At 39.6% G+C, this 16,385-nt stretch overlaps 1 protein-coding gene across 1 annotated transcript; it reads right to left on the bottom strand.

Annotated features, from left to right (window-relative positions):
• Positions 1 to 2,693: 2,693 nt before the first annotated feature.
• ZNF652 (zinc finger protein 652) lies at positions 2,694 to 14,150 on the bottom strand. The gene is made up of 5 exons (XM_085318628.1): positions 13,008 to 14,150; positions 8,755 to 8,902; positions 8,319 to 8,434; positions 6,426 to 6,570; positions 2,694 to 5,960 (listed from the first exon to the last, which is right to left on the bottom strand). Exons 1-5 carry the CDS (start codon positions 13,914 to 13,916, stop codon positions 5,446 to 5,448), a joined length of 1,833 nt encoding a protein of 610 aa, XP_085174754.1. The 5' UTR covers positions 13,917 to 14,150; the 3' UTR covers positions 2,694 to 5,445.
• Positions 14,151 to 16,385: the final 2,235 nt, after the last annotated feature.

The following is a 16,385-nucleotide window of genomic DNA, read 5'->3' as shown; positions in this document are numbered from 1 at the left end:
ATATTCAAACCTTAAAAACTGCAAATTTATCTTGTTGCTATCAGGATTTAAAAAAAAAATCTGTGAACTGAAGGTAGTTTTCTTCCTAATGTCTATAGGAAATATGAATACTTGCCTTTAACATCTCTTCCCTCTTGGTATAGTCTAATTTTTCTGCCATGTCTTTAATATGTATATAATATATCATACAACTTATTTTAGCACTGAAAGCGTGCTTAAATCCAAATACAAGATTTACACCTTTCAAGGCCATCAAGACAATACAACTTACTAATGCCAGATTACTTCAAAAGCTGCCTTCTACTTTTATCTGCTAAAACAACGACAGTTACTAATCCGAGCTTAATTCCAGTTTTGGCCACTCTGAAATCTTCACAAAAAATTATCAAGTTCCATTCACGGGTATGCCAACCCTGGGAAAATGAGTGTTCCTTCTTCCCTACCTGAGCCTTTTAAGGGGAACCCTCTCTGTGAATTGCTAGGAAAAAAGCACTCTGCAAAAGAAAACATAAGGCTACATATACAAAAATGTTTTCAGATACCAGTAAAATAACCATTATGCTACTAGACAAATTCATTTGATGGAAGCTGGCAAGTGACATGCCATGAAAGACTGTTTAAACCTTAACGTGCATGTCAAAACTTGCACAGTGACACTTTTGCTTTCAAATTTAAACCGTAAAAGAGTGAAATCATTTTATAGTCATTAATTTTCAATGTACCTTCCCTCTACTCTAGAAACCCTTGATGATTTAATATATAAACAATCTAGGGAGGTGTGGTATTTATCGGTTCTGAACAACTGACAAGGTATCTAACGGTACTAATTTCTGAAATGCTAAATGGCAGTTTCATTAAAGAAATGCCTGATTAAGTTATCGATAATTATTCAATAGAGTATCCAGTGCCAGTCTCAGTGTCTTCAATATAACAATAGCATCCTTCAAAAATACGTGACCACTGTTTATAATGAGCACGTGTTCCTTCTCTCTAGACTTTTCCAGCTAGGATATAGAAGACCACATCCAGGCTCAAGCTCCATATGTACTTTCTGCTTAGCAATACATTTTATACCAAATTAAAATACATATATATATATATGCCTATTAAAAAAAAAAAAAGAAAAGAAAGACAGTAAGGTCAGAGATCTGGAAGACTTTTATAGTCACTACTGAAAAACAGTAGAGCTCAAAGTTCAGAACAGATGAGATAAAAGAACAAAGTCACGTTTTCTACTAAGGATCACTCACATCTTAATTACACTGTATTATACACTAGGCTGGAAAAATTGCATCAGTTCAGTTTGTTATGAAAACGGGCAAGCATTTATTTAATTCACCTCAATCATCTGTCAAGGTAGCCATGTCTCCCAGGTTAAAACACCAAAATCAACACTAAGAACAGAAACTTAATTCATCTTCTATTTACAAGTGAGATGTTCCTTACTATTGGGTAAAAAGTCTTGTTGAGCCACATATTACGTGTTCTTTTAAAATACTGTCAATAGAAATAGGAAACCATAAAATAAACATTTAAACGTCTTATGGCCCTGAGCTCAAGTCCCAAAGCAAAAAAAGTTTCACATTATTAATGTAGTGTTCTCGAGTGCCTCACTGCAAGTTGCATATCGTTTTATCACCTTCTCAAAGGCACATTACCAATATACTCTGCAAATAATAATCAAACCAAAAAGTGTCAATACAGCAATACCTTTGCAAGCATAGAAACAGCTCTGCACAACAGCTCTCAAACTCCTAAAAAAAAATGGTGCATGACCCCACTGATGATCACACTGTTGGTCATTATAACACAAAGAAATAGGCAGTAAATTAAATTTATTACAAAAATACTAATCTTCTTAGGTCAGAGTTGAACTTGTTCTTTCACTTACTTGGCTAAAACAGACCGAAATGGTCAAAGGGAAGCACCATCTTTTAGACTGCCTACCCTGAGCTTTACCTCCTCTTCTCTTCAATAAATAGAAAACAGCTATTACATGCTCAACAGACACAATAAAGACAAAAACATCCAGATGAACTGGACTGTTGAGATATGAACTAATTTCCCAGTGATAACAGTCTGAGTTCAGCTTTAAGTACTCTTCCAAAAGCTGTAATTTAACATGTGGTTCGGAACCCAAGCCAGGTGCTAGCAGCTGATGTGCACAACAATATAAATTAGGCCATAAGAAGCATCTTAGACATGTGAGTAGGAGAGTCACCAGTTCAGACCGGCATGACAATATAAAACAAATAACCACCACACCTTTATCCAGGAAGATAACTCCGTCTCAGATAATACACCGAATAAACAAACTAACACAGCTAATACCTTTAGAAAGGGTAACTCACTGTATCTAGGACAAGCAGCTTCAACTCCCTAGAAAAAATGCTGTCCTTTTTTGGCTTGTCTTCGAATGCCAGTCTCCCAATTACAGCTTTAATTCTGTTGAGTTTTCCACTTCTAAAAAAATGTAGCTGTAGGAATTCAGTAGAATTTTGCCTTAGGCTGTAGAATGTTTTAAGAACAAAACAAAAAGATTAGCTCCATTTTCCAGAAATGTTCAAATCAAACCCACAGTTGATATAGTTTGCCTTTGCTCTCCTTGAGCCCCTTAGTGTTGTGCAAAACCTTCAGAAGGGGTGCGTACCGATGAAAATTTGTTAAGTGGAAGTGAGAAGCCACAGCAAATCTCAACCTTGAATTTTCTGACTYTTGTAATATCCACTTTCCCTTTTTGATGAAGTATGTACTTTTAAAATGTAACACTGCAACACTTTGAGACCACTATGTCAGATTTCAATATGCTTGCCCTAGATTAACATGAGAATCTGTTGACATCATGTCACGTTATAACAGACTGTTAAGCTGGTTAAATAGTTTAATCTTCTTCCACAGAAGGGAAGTTCATAAGTCTCGGAAGAAAAAAAAAATTACAACGTGCATCATTCCTATGAACTAAATAATAAACAAAAACTGTCTCAGCTTTTAGAATTCTGAATAGCAGCCTAATACTGTAAATTTATTGAGAAGAAATCATTTTGCAAAACTGGAGTACAATCGATTTACCAAGACTTTTTTTTTTTCTTTTGTATTTGAAAATCATTTAATAACAAGCCTGACCATAAAATAGTGGCACAACAGAAATGTAGGTTGCAAATGTGACGTGGAATGCATAGAACTTCCAGGGCGGACCAGCCACAGTAAATACAATAGTTGTAATTATGAGTGTAAATTCACTTTCATAACTGAATTTTTTGTCTAGAAGATAAGAGGGTGTATATAAATACTATAGAGAAAACATTTAAAAACCACATTGTTTTATTTTTCAGAAATGCTGGAAGGGGTTTCAGCTTAGCCAAAAACTAGTACGTTTGTTGGGCCAAAATTGCCCATTCTGGTTCCTAAGGTTTCCTATGATTTTTATGAATAAAACATTATCAATGATTCAGTGGCAGAAATGCTGAAAAATATCAACTAAGGAGCTAATTCTCAGCCAGAAGATATGGTGTTTCAAAACAGTGCTTAACAGCATTAACCTTGAGGAAGTAACACTAGGAAGGGTTCCCACCATTTCTGCTATCTTGAAGACTGAAAGAAATTAATCCCATTAGCCACAAAATCCCAGTTCATTAATAAGCAGGATGGTAAGTTAGACATCTGCCTGTGAGGATCTCTGGCTGTATAGTTTGGTGGGATTTAATTTAAAAAAGCAGCAGAGAAAAGTAGGAATTTTAAGGAAAAAAGGACTTACAGTACATTGCCTTGGGCCTCTCTCTTCATTGAAGGTGGCAACAGTTACCTAGATTGCATAATGCTGCTATATTTAGTTTTAGTTGAAGAAAAAAACAAAACTGAAAAATAACAGCTACTTACTGGTTAAAACAGATACATTTGGCATTCCAGCCCACCATCCCTGCACTAAACTTGTCATTTACCCCTCGTTGCCTCCCAGGATTATGAAACAGTGACATGCCTACAATTCAAAGTTTCCTACCCTACAACTGTAAAATTTAGATTTGCCAAAATATGACTACGACCCCTAGAAATCATCCCATAATTTTATGCACATTACGTTTATGGGATAGAACTTCACACGGTACATACAGTGCTATCAGCATTTTCTTAACAATGCAACTGAAACACCATTGTATCATTCAAACTTTTCTTCTCACTCTTACACTCAACCAGTCAGAAACACCACATTTATGATCTCACTTAATTCCCCTCTCCTAACAACTCCAGGAATTCCAATAAGCAATTTGAAGAGCAGCACTTGATATGATCCGCAACTTAAAAATCATACCATGAAAAGCCATTAAACCTGGCTCTCCTACATAAACAGAAAAGATGCTTGGCTGACTTGAGATAGTTATTTTCTCTCTGCTGTCAGATCTCTTGTTAACTTGCGAGTTTCGATTCATGAGCCAGTGGGTCCCTACAGATAAGGGGCTCCCTTTCTAGCCCACCCTATACCTCACTCCAACCGAACTAAACAGAACTCGTGGAGGAGGAATACAGCATCTCGGCATCCTTGTCCAATAAGCTTAAGAGAAACTGTGAAAAGGGAAATGTAAGGTTAAAAAAAAAAGCCCTACTAAAATAAATTACGTAAAGTTCTGAAATCAACATCACTTTTGAGGCAACCTTTCCAGAGACCTCTTGGGTTCCTTCCTTCTCTGAAGCACCTTTTAAGTTGTATGGTTGTAAGAATAACTTTAACTATAGAAGCTATATGCATCTTTTAAGAATCACATTTTGATGATTATAAAAATTTATCTATTATACAACATAGGTCCAGCTACACTGAAAAAATTACACCGCTTATTGAAATACATTTCATTTAGAAACAGACTACTAAATAGGTCTATACAAAAAACTCTAAAATAATTTCTGTAGTAAAATAAAGAGTGTGTTAGGAGAGCTACACAAACAAGAAATTTTTTTGTCTTTATAATGCTCAAATATACTGTGATACGTGGCTGGCTCACTCCATAGCCGGCACCAAAAGCTGAAAAGAATTCATTACGATACACAGTGATACAATTAATGCTCTGTATTAATCTCACAGCCTTTCCGATTAGTACAAAGAAAACCAGGCCTATCTCCTCTTTGAGGAGAAGTCCAGGATATAAAAGCAAGCATACCTCATCAGCTGATATGAAATTATAAAATTCCACAAGTCTCAGTATCTGAAATTTATAAAAGTCACCAGTAAAATGCAAGTAAATTGGGTTTAAGTCCTGTCGGTTCCCAGGTTCAAATGACCACTGCTGATCCAAAACAGAATTTCCTTGTTGGTTAACTGATTCAAGGGAAAATCAGGACTCTCTGCTGGGGCTGAGAGAGAGACAAAAGATCCTCACCAACTAACCCTCCGTACTTCCATGAGGGCAAGTTTCCATGTGCATAAAATGGGAAAATAGCTGGCAGGAAGCAAAGATGTTAGTGGTGCTGTGCTGAACTGTTTTTTTCTGCCAGGTGTCGCAGAAAGTTGTCCTCACTCTGGCCTCTGTGATTTAAAGGCTCACTCTTAAAAAGAGCTGGAGGAGGGGGTAAATGAGGAACCGGGGGCACAGGAAGATGATGTGGATGGTGAGGATGAGGATGTAGGTGAAGGTGTGAATATGGATGGGGAATGGGGCGCGGAGGAAGCGTGCTCACTGGGTTCAGGTTGATAGGTGGGGTTGGGGTTGTGGGTGCGTTCACTACAGCAGGGACTGTGGTGGCAGGAGAGGTCGTGGACAGTGGGATCTGGACAGCAGATGACACGTTAACAGGGCTAGTAACACGGAAGCACTTCTCCTTGTGTGCCTTGAGCATGTTGGAGAAGCGAAATCGCTGACCACACACATCACATGGGTAAGGCTTCTCCCCTGTATGAGTTCTGCGATGTCTCTTCATGTTTGGGCGGCTGGTGAAGCTTTTCCCACAGATTTCACAGATAAAAGGCTTCTCTCCTACAGAAATGGACACAGCAATCAGTCAGGCACAAAACATTTGCTAATAATTACTTCAGCTGTAATGGCAAACAAGTGTGTATTACAAAAAGCTACTCTGACAGCTACCTTCAGCCAACAAAGAGACAGTTGTTCCACAGGAGTCCTCAGTTTTTATGAAATCCTTTCTCATCTTCAGATTTTGAGGCACAAGAAAGTTCTATTACAAGGCTTTTGGGAAGGAGTTCCTTCAAACCAAAATAACAAGGAAGTAAGCCTAACCTCTCATTTTCCTCCACAATGAATCAACATGACTATAGACAGCTCTTCTGTTGTAACCGCAGGTTAACGTATTAACCTTTCCTTTCTGATTTATCTAGGTTGGATAGCAGTTTCGATCACAAATTCCAAGGGAGTAACATAGATGAAAGTGTAGGTATGTTTTTGTGCTGGAAGTAACTGCACTTTTCTTTGATAAGTTCTTACCAGTGTGTGTTTTCATGTGCTCATCAAAGTACTGCTTCATGTTGAAGTCTTTGCCACACCACTGACACATGAACTGTTTGTGCCCAATGTGGATGCTCATGTGGGAACGCAGCTGGTACTTGTACTGAAACCTCTCATCACAGTTCTGCAACAGACAGATGGCAACCATGATATTCAGGCATCACACACGAGGATGCGTGGCAGTCATGGGACAGCATTCAAACGTATTATGTGAAGGAATCAAAGGAATACTTCAACTAATACATACAAGGACCGGCACACCCTGCAAACAAGGAGTTTATGTTATTTAATAAGAGTAGAATTTGGTCTGTACTAAAAGTTCTGCTGGCACAGGAAACTTGGCAAGGAGTGTGGAGCAGTCATAACCTTTAGCTGACACAGCTGTTGGCAAACCCCTGGTAGAAACACAGTTATGCCAACGGAAGAGTGCTTCTGTTGGCTTAACGTATCACTTGGAGGTTTTGCAGCTTTGCCAGCAATCTCTGCTGGACTGTGGTGTGCGTCCACTAGAGGACTCTGCTTGCACAGCAAAACTCTTACACARGCTTGTTTTTCTGAAAGCTGGTCTGTTTCCCAGCTATTATCTACTGCTTTAATATGAAGTAATTTCTCTCCCCAAAGGTTTATCTCCAAGACTATTGTGGCTGCAACACTGCCATTACTCCTACGTGTCCTGCAGCAGCTGTGCTCCGCTCCTTGGATAGGATGAGCCACCAGAGCTGCTGTGGAAACAGGAAAGGCTCTACACCAAGGCCTGCCTCGGTCATGTGATAGCCCACAAGCATCTCCATCACATGACTGAGACATTATCTGCCCCAGACATATGACTGAATAAGTCCATCCYATACAGTCTCCTTCCCTGGAACAGACATAGCTATATATTAGAAACACACAGTAATGCACCAGTGAGATACACCCCCCTCACAACACAAACACAGACTTTAAGAAACCTCAGTTTAGAGTACTATCTTACACTTCAAGAAGGTAATCTTCTAAAAGATGATAAAAAAGAGCTTTAAACCGCTTTGCAATAATCACTAATATGACAAATGACTAGCCTCTCACACACTCTATAAGAGGCAGCCTTTACAGCATACCTCATACCATCTCTGAACTGTAGAGACTACTGYAGAGGAAGCAAACAATGTCCTTGCAAAAGCCTGATCTCCAGACTCATGTCTGTGCGATTTGGTTTGTAGGACTTCAGAGTTCTGACTTTCATTTTCAGCACTGGAACAGGTTGCCCAGAGAGGTTGTGGAGTCTCCTTCTCTGGAGATATTCAAAGCCTGCCTGGATGCAACCCTGCCTAMTATGCTRTAGGYRACCCTGYTTGAGCAGGGGGGTTGGACTAGATGATCTCCAGAGGTCCCTTCCAACCTTACCGATACTATGATTCTATGACTCATTTATTTCTCCAGCTGTGAAGAGTGTTGTCAGAATTCCTCCTCTCTTCTATTTTTTCTCTTCCTTTTAACACTCCCAGTAGTACTGATAAACTTTGCTCTTTTCTCCATTTTTGTATGGGGAGAGAGAGACACAAATCAAAATGCTTGCTTCCATTCATTCCATGTTTCAGGAAAAGGGAATGACTTTTCTCTTGCTCTCCCCCCTGTTAACTTAAGAACTCATCACCTCTCTGCCCACAGTTTTTCCCCAAAAGTGAAATATCAAGCAGTAATTTATTTCCAATGTTGTCAGCTCCATTTGCCTCAAGTCACCAGGCAAGAAGGAAGATTAGCATAATTTGTACTGTGCTACTGGCTTTCCTRTGAACACTGACAGAAAACATATATGACTACTGACAGCATTACTAATTCCGTATCTTATGCTACCATATCCAAAACTTTTAAAATTATAAGTTGCTGCCTCACCTCACATCTGAAAGGTTTCTCTCCAGAATGCTGTAGGGAATGTACTTTGAGAGACATACTGCGTTTGAATGATTTTCCACAGGTTTCACATGTAAATGGCATGTCCTTTGTATGTGCTGCAACAAAATATTACATTAGAGAAGAGTTACTAAAATGTAAGTAGTTCTTCACCCAGAATTCTTTCTGGAACACTGAGCAGTAAAATGATCGGAACTGTACAGCTTATGCATATACATACACATGAACACACATACGCATATATACTTTGCTTGCCTGTCAGTAATACAAACTTGAACTTCTAGCTACAGCTAAAGCTCAGATGACTGAATTTGCCCTTTCTTCCCCTCTTTACTCTCCAAAAACAACAATTAAGAGTTAAGAACCATACAGACAAATTGTGAGGCAGAACCAACAGAAGCACCAATCAATAACTCACCAACCATATGTTTCCGCACGTGGGCCATGGTGTAGAACTTCTTTTCGCAAATCTCACAGGAGAAYTTCTTTTCTGCATATCCGTGGACAATCTTGATATGTTCATGGAGGGACCAGAGCTTCTTGAATGACTTATTACAGGAAACGCACTGAACGAATGGGACAAACACAAAGAAGTTTAAAAATTAGAAAGATTCAGTGGATCAAGTTTGTGGTGGTAAGCCACATATTTTCCTCTTGCACATCAAAAAGAGATCGAAAACAAGTCAAAACGCTGTATACTTTATCAGACTGTACTTCAGCTTACATTTACTGTTTTACAGTTGAAACATACACTAAGCAAAGCCTACAATTCAAATCAAGTAGAATTAGAGAGCGTGCTAGCACATTGTATTTTTTTTTTTTTTGCCATCTGCCAAAGTCTGAAGAGCACCACAGCTACTACACTAACCTATTTCCAAAACACAACATTATGTATAGCTGGATGCAGCCTCCAGGGAGCTCAACTGCAAATCCCAGCACAGGAGAAAAAAAGACTCCATTGGCATTGAGGCTGCTGGTAATCCAAACCCCTGGCGGTGGGAAGAAGCAGGCCAAGAGAGGCTGAGGAGGCCAACAGCACCAAGCTGCCTTGAGACTCAACTGTGTGTCCAGCCCTGTCTTTCTTGTGACYTCTCTGATCTCTGGGAGACCAGGTCTAACAACCTGTGAACTAGTCAAAGTTCTCTTGTTCTTTTGACTCTGTATGGAAGACAGCTYCCATCTCACAGCTCTTGACCATGCGGAGACTCCGGTACACAGTTCATACAGCAAAGGAAGTTTCTTTTCATGYTCTGACTCTTCCTTTATACAGATCAGTAGCACTGAAGATTTAAAATGACCATATGCAAACCATGTTTTAATCGCATCCCACAATACTGTGAAAAGTCCAGAAAGTCAGCGATTAGCAGGATCCACAGGCTTTCATGCATCTCTTAGTTTCAAGAGTGTTCTTGCTAAAGACTTTTTAAAATCCTTGTACAATTCTGAAAATTCCAGAATAAACTTAGTTGTGAAACTTGATAGAAGCAGTACATGTGAGGATAACAGGTCATTTTTATCTTCAAAGTGAAGAGTAAGGAATTGTGATTTGTTGGTTTTTGCTGGCTTTTGGGATGTTTGGGGGTGGGGTTTTTTTTGGCGGGGGGGGAGGGGGGTACATCTCCACTTTTCTGCCTGTCAGTTACCCTCCTCTCTCAAAGTGAGGACAGCTATACGCCATTCACTGCAGGTTTAGCTAGTTCTATGCCTTCCATCAACTCAAGCCGTTTCTTCTCTGCACAGGCAAGTTATGTTGTTTCCACAGTGCTCCCGATCTCTGCAGGCCTGGAAACTCTGGTACACCACTCACCACGCTGACTCTAAGGAGATTCTTTGGCCTCTGAAAGTACCTACTTGGAGATGTGCCAGGAACAAACTGTAGTCCATGAGGAAAAAACCCTAGAGAGTGAAGCAATGCTAAGAAATGATCAAAAATCCTTTGATTTAAGGTTAACTGAGTTCTTTAAACAGTCTACAATTTAATTTAYGATCATCATCAGCAAGTAGTCTAGATCACTAGCATTAAGAGCTATTACACTGAGTCTAAGAAAACAACACAAACTCTGTGAAGGTACTAATTTTGAAAGGATGCAAACCAGAAAAAAATAATTTATCTGGAAAAATAGATATAGCCCATTGTTTAGACAAAAAAAAAACAAACAAACATAGGTTTTTCAACCGAGAGAAGCCAGCCATGTTTATCAGCTCAATTACCATTTACATAATGAAACCATTCAGGATTTTTATAGACAAAGCTCCACACTCCCACTGACATATTAAACCCTACATTAATGTAAAACTTTCATAACTCCTTACTCCTTTCACCAAAAGTAAAATAAATAAATAAAATTGCAGGCAGTTGTAAAACACATTTTGAATGTTAGGACAGACAGAAATAATTGTTCAATATATGCTTATAAAAAGAACTTGAAGATGACTGGCACCAGGAATATTTGGCAGAATTTCTGGATCTGATGCTTCTGATACTAAATATAATTTCTTCTTTTCCTATTACTTTTGGACAATGTAATGTAAGSAATACCTACAGCATGTACTTCTGCACTAGTACAGTAACACCGACACAGCCAGTGTAGCTATGTTGCTCTATTTTAATATAGAACTTTCCTTGTTTTACTGAAATATATATGCCTATAGCATACAGAAAACTTTTTTTTAAAAAAAGTTTTTTGCTTGTACGTCCATTACTCACTAGACTCTCAGTCTCCAACTAGTGTCTAGAAGAACTACAATAACAGAAACAACCAGTTAATGTACATTAATATAAAATGCCRTGTACCCAGATATATCATGATAGCAAAAGGAATTTCACACTGTGGCAGCCACCTGGGGGTACTAAGCACAGACAAGACTTGTATTTCATTCACATTTCAAAAGACTCCTCAGACTCTTTGCAACAGGCCTTTACTGAAATCTTCTATTCTGAAACACTAGGTGCAGTCATTTATTTACCACCTAACTCAAAGCTAGCTTGGGGCTCTGCGGTGCTCTTTAACGAACAGTGCAGACGCACAGCAAGTCTCACTGGAGTTGACTGTCAGCAAAAYGCAGGATTTAGTTTCTTTGCTCAGTAAGCTGTGCTTACCAATATGAAGTGTCAAAGGACTTATTTATTGATCAGTAACCCCTTAGAAGCACGTGGGTGCAGGGATTACAGATGCTTCTCCATTCTATCACATGTATTCAATCTATTCATAAACTCCTGTTTAATGTCCTAAGATACTATGTGGCGAATAAGCCACTTGGATGGCAGGGCATTGCTTAAATGCACATTTAAATGTTCTCTGCCACAATAAAGTTTTGAAATATTTATTTCAAAAAGAGCAAGGATATTTGTCGACTCTTTGGCAGAAACTAGGACATGCTGGAATGTGTATACATTTTGCTAGCGAAGATCTACTCCCTTCTTCAACCTTCCTCCTACGAGTTAAAGCCTCAGGAAAAATAGTATAGTGATATGTAGAGCTGCATTGAATTGTACTGCAAAGAGAAATTGCAATAAATAGTTGTCACCCACAGCAGCAGGAACTGAATACCAGTTCAGTTTAGTATTTCAACAATCAAACAAACAAATCTTAAATCCTTCTGCTAAATCTCACTGGATAGACAAAAAACTTGTTGCCCTACRATCACTGAATATTTCAGCTGCGCAGAAAGCGAACTCAAGCTGCTTCACCCCAGCAGTGGGATTATTTCAGAAGTAGGTGGCAACACTGTGCCTAGTTTAACAAGGCAACAAAGCACGTTCAAATTGCCAGATAAAACAACAGTGCCCCCAGTTACATGAGAACACAGATGCCTATGAGCAAAGTACAAACCACAGATGAATCAGAAACTCTGAAACTCTTTCCACCACTTACATTTTAAAACGGTTCTATTACAACACAGGCTTCCATTGTTGTATAAAATTAAAAGCTGCAAATCTTCTGCTGAGAAAGACCAGAGACCTTTATACTATCAGTGAGATTTATTGAGCTTTTTCCACTGGGGACAGGGCAGGCTCATGAATGCATTTAGTCTATGAGTTCATACACTTACATACCCATACATGAACACTACTGTAAATCACTTTTATGTAATTATCTCTATAGGAAAAAAAAGTTACATTGTAACACAAATTCAAATCCTGACTTCACTAGTTTCTCTCTCACCTGCTTGCCTCTCCAGTATTTTATACCTTTCTGATTCCAACACCAGCAACACATCATAATTTTGTTCTCCCTTGAAACTTTACCTGGACATACTATGTGACTGACTTTCAAGACACTGAAACTTTGAACTTTAAAGCTAGTGATAAGCTGCAGGTGCTCAGCACCTGAAGAAATAGGTTTTATCCTGCCAAAGTACTTCCCAGCAAATGCGCTTGTTTTCAGGCCAGTTATTCTTGAGTTTGACATGTGTTAAAAGTAGTTTTTCATTTTTCCCAACATATGGTTAAATATTAGAATAACTCTGCTAAAGCAGAAAGCAGTTGTGCACTTTGTTCCCTACAATTTACTTCTTTTGGAAGACACCAAAAAGTGTTGATCTGTAGAGACAAGGTCTTGGTCAGAACCTTGGTCTGCGTAAGAGATTTCCCCCTCTGAAGTGTCCACCAGCTGTATCCAGGGCACAACAGAAGGAACGGAAATCTGGCAAGCAGGTGAGCAAACCTACCTGGATATTTTTTTCACAGTCTGTTTGCTGGTGAAGGGACAGCTCACTTTCTAGAACAAATTTCTTCCCACATTTGTCGCAGATCTGCATGCGCCTGTGAGTGACGTTCATGTGCTTCTCCAGGTACCAGCGTGTGTTAAACACCCTGGGGCACTTCTCACAGGTTAAAGTCTCCTTCTCTTCACACTTTGATTTCTGCACAGGTGCCTTGGGCTCCTTTGCAGCTTTCTTCTTACGCTTGGGGGGCTCCACACTCTTTCTACGACCCCTTGTAGCTCTGGGTGATGGGGAGGTTGTGGCTGCTGCAGCAGATGCAGCTCTCCTTGTTCTCCTTTGTGCAACACTAACTTTTTCCACTCTTTTCTCTTTTTTCTTCTGCCTCTCATTTTCCTCATCATCATTACTGTCTTCAGTGGCCTCTTCCCCACTGTCACCCTCCTCTTCCTCACTGCTGGTCTTAAGAACAGCAGTCTCTTTGGACTGGGAGGGGACACCCTTCTCCCCTTTTGATACATTTAATGTTTGGTTGTTAAGGTTTACCTCTACTATAATCTGCTCCCTTTTGTAAGTCACTTCATCTTCCTCCTCTTCCTCCTCCTCAGAGTCGTCAGAGTTTTCTCTGTCTTCTTTCACAGCCCGGACCTCTCCTACTGATCTGTTCTCCCTGAAATATGGCTGCTCCTCTCTGTCATGGAGATGTGGTTTACTCATTTTGCTGTCCACCAACACTGAGTAAGGACTTCCTGACTCTCTCTTGTATACTTTGGTGGACAGATCAAGTTCCTGGCTGGCACCATGATAAAATGTGGGTGGCACCTGACCACGGCGACTGTCCTCTTGTGCCATCCCTGCTACATGCGCAGCACAGTTTTCAACCAACTGTTGGCAAGAATTGGCTGTCTGACTCATTTGGGGGGCCCTGATTCATTGAGCACCTTTAATCCCAGAAAACCAAGTAAGCAGCTTTAAATCAGGATGGGCTGTCAAGACCGATGCCTGTTCCATCTACACAGAATTAACAAAATAGGATTCTCTGCTGGTCTTTAGCACTGACGTGTAGGTCTCAGAATTCTGGTATTATGGCAAGAGCAGAGCAGTAGTAATTATTCTTCTGAAGAAAGTTGTCAATGAACTGTTGAGCATTTTATCTACAAAAGACAACACAGAAAAAAAATGGTCAATTAAAAAAAATCTTCAAAATGCTCACCAAAATTTCTGTTTTTAATTTGTTCAATTGAGGTAAAACACAGGATATGCTATCTACGAGCTGTATCTGTTGAGAGGGAACTGCCCTGTAGCACTATCTCAAGGAGAACTGGTTCTAAGGTACAAACAAATACACCTTTTCTGTGGACCAGAACTAATACTAGAATCCCGACGTAAGGAAATGCCAGTCATTTAAAAATGACAATATTCTTCACCTGCCAAAGATCACCACCTGCCTCATCAAGCTGGGCCAAGACGTTGATCTGTGTTGCTCTTGGACTCCCTGGAACACTGTTGACCCATAGACTCTGTTCTACCCCAAACCACTCCATCAAACAAGGCACATACCGACACAGAAATACCTCTGCTCCTGCCAGAGAGGGCCCATCCTCGCCCAGAAAGCAGGATAAATGAAAAAATTTGTATACCAAACATTCCATTAATGTAGATATGCATGAAGAGTTTCAATGAAAACGTTTTCAACTTGCAGCACTAAATTAGATTAGGAACACTGCGTCCACTGCATGTTTCCACCTCAGAGATTCCTCATACAACCTCTTGATTTAAGGCACTCACTCTTTTGTCTCRTTCTCCCCTCCCCCAGTCTCTTACTCCTCAATGCAGTAGCGAAACAATATTACATTTGCCCATCTAAATTTCACTTGCAGTTATCCAAGTTGGAATTTGACCGGGACACTACTACTTCCTCCTGCAAAAAAATACCACGTGATCCCTAACAAATATAAGTAATCAAACTCTCACATCTATTTTTCAGTAGGACAAATACATTTTAGTAGCACAGTATTACAACACCAAGCCAAGACTTTTGGCTATGTGGATTAAGTCAGAAATACACTGAAGCCGCTGACCAGACAAGATAGGCAGAAAGAAACCTGTGAGTAGAGGGTGCAGAAGGAAAGAATTGAGTATTAAAAGTCTGCCATGACTACAAGATGGAGAGAAAGGCCATAGAGAAAATGGATACATCAAGCAGCTAAATATGAAGAAAACCATGTCCCCACTACTGGAGTCAAAAACCTTCCTTGAGGCTGAGATTACAACCTTGGGCTAAGTCCAGCAGACAGGTATAAAACACTTTGACTCTGCAGAACCATACAGAGATTTTTATTATTATTATTCTTGGAGCAGTAGTATTATAAAGCAAACAACTAGAAACAATATCATAGATACAGATTTGCATGATAAATTTCCTTACACTTCACACTGAATTAAAATAGACTCCACACCACAGTTATTTAACTATTCCATCTTACAATATAATAGCTGAAAATGGCAACTTTGAAATTTTCCTTTTTGATATTAGTTTAATTAAATGAGAGACAATTTTACTGCAGTCAGTGGTGTAATAATAATTAAAAAGAGGCTGAACCCTGCCCTGCGATCTTCATGAAATGACAGTCTAGACAAAGTGACTTACCAATAACCAATCTTCTGATTACCAGCGTAAAGTTAATTAACTAGATTCTTGAGCTGTTCTCCAAGTTTTCCAAATGCTCTCAGAAAGCCCCCTGAAGATGCCTGGCACAGTATCCTGGAGACAGCCTCACTGCCGTGCAACAGCAGGGTCTCCTCCCGCTGCTGCACACAACGTCTGTCCGCAGCAGGCTCTCGGGCCCAGCTTCCGAACACCGGAGGTGAGAGGCAGGAAGGCAAGTGCCAAGACCCAACTGGGCTAGGAAATAGGCGGAGATGGGCTGTTAACATTGGCTTGTTATCACAAGTAACATTCAGATGGAAAAACTAGTAAATAATCAAATAAACTGGTTGTAATTACAAGCCAAAATTAACAACTCTATACCCAGGAAGACCTTTAAAAGCAGTGGGCATGATAAAATCCACTATTTAGCTCTTCTTTTAACAAGATTTAATGAATTATTCAGAAGCCCAGAAAATCACTGTCACAGAGAAAGCAATACCTGATTATTTCCTCTGTAGATTAAGCATCTCTCACAAGTTACGTAAATAATCTGGAAGCCTCTCTGAATTCTGCTGGTAGATCACCAGAAAAAGCACAGAATGCATCATGAAAAGGACGCTTTACTCTTCCCCCTCGCCAGTTTACTGGCCGTTGAAATAGTCTGTTTGCAAATACTGCCATCATTTCACCCCTGCACATTTAAGGAATATTCTGTATAATAAACCACTTTGTAT

This window comes from Rhea americana, unplaced genomic scaffold (assembly GCF_003343005.1).
Source record: "Rhea americana isolate MKP2758 unplaced genomic scaffold, rheAme1 scaffold_546, whole genome shotgun sequence".
In the NCBI taxonomy this organism is placed as follows: Eukaryota; Metazoa; Chordata; class Aves; order Rheiformes; family Rheidae; genus Rhea; species Rhea americana.
This window is presented reverse-complemented; position numbering and strand designations above follow the sequence as displayed.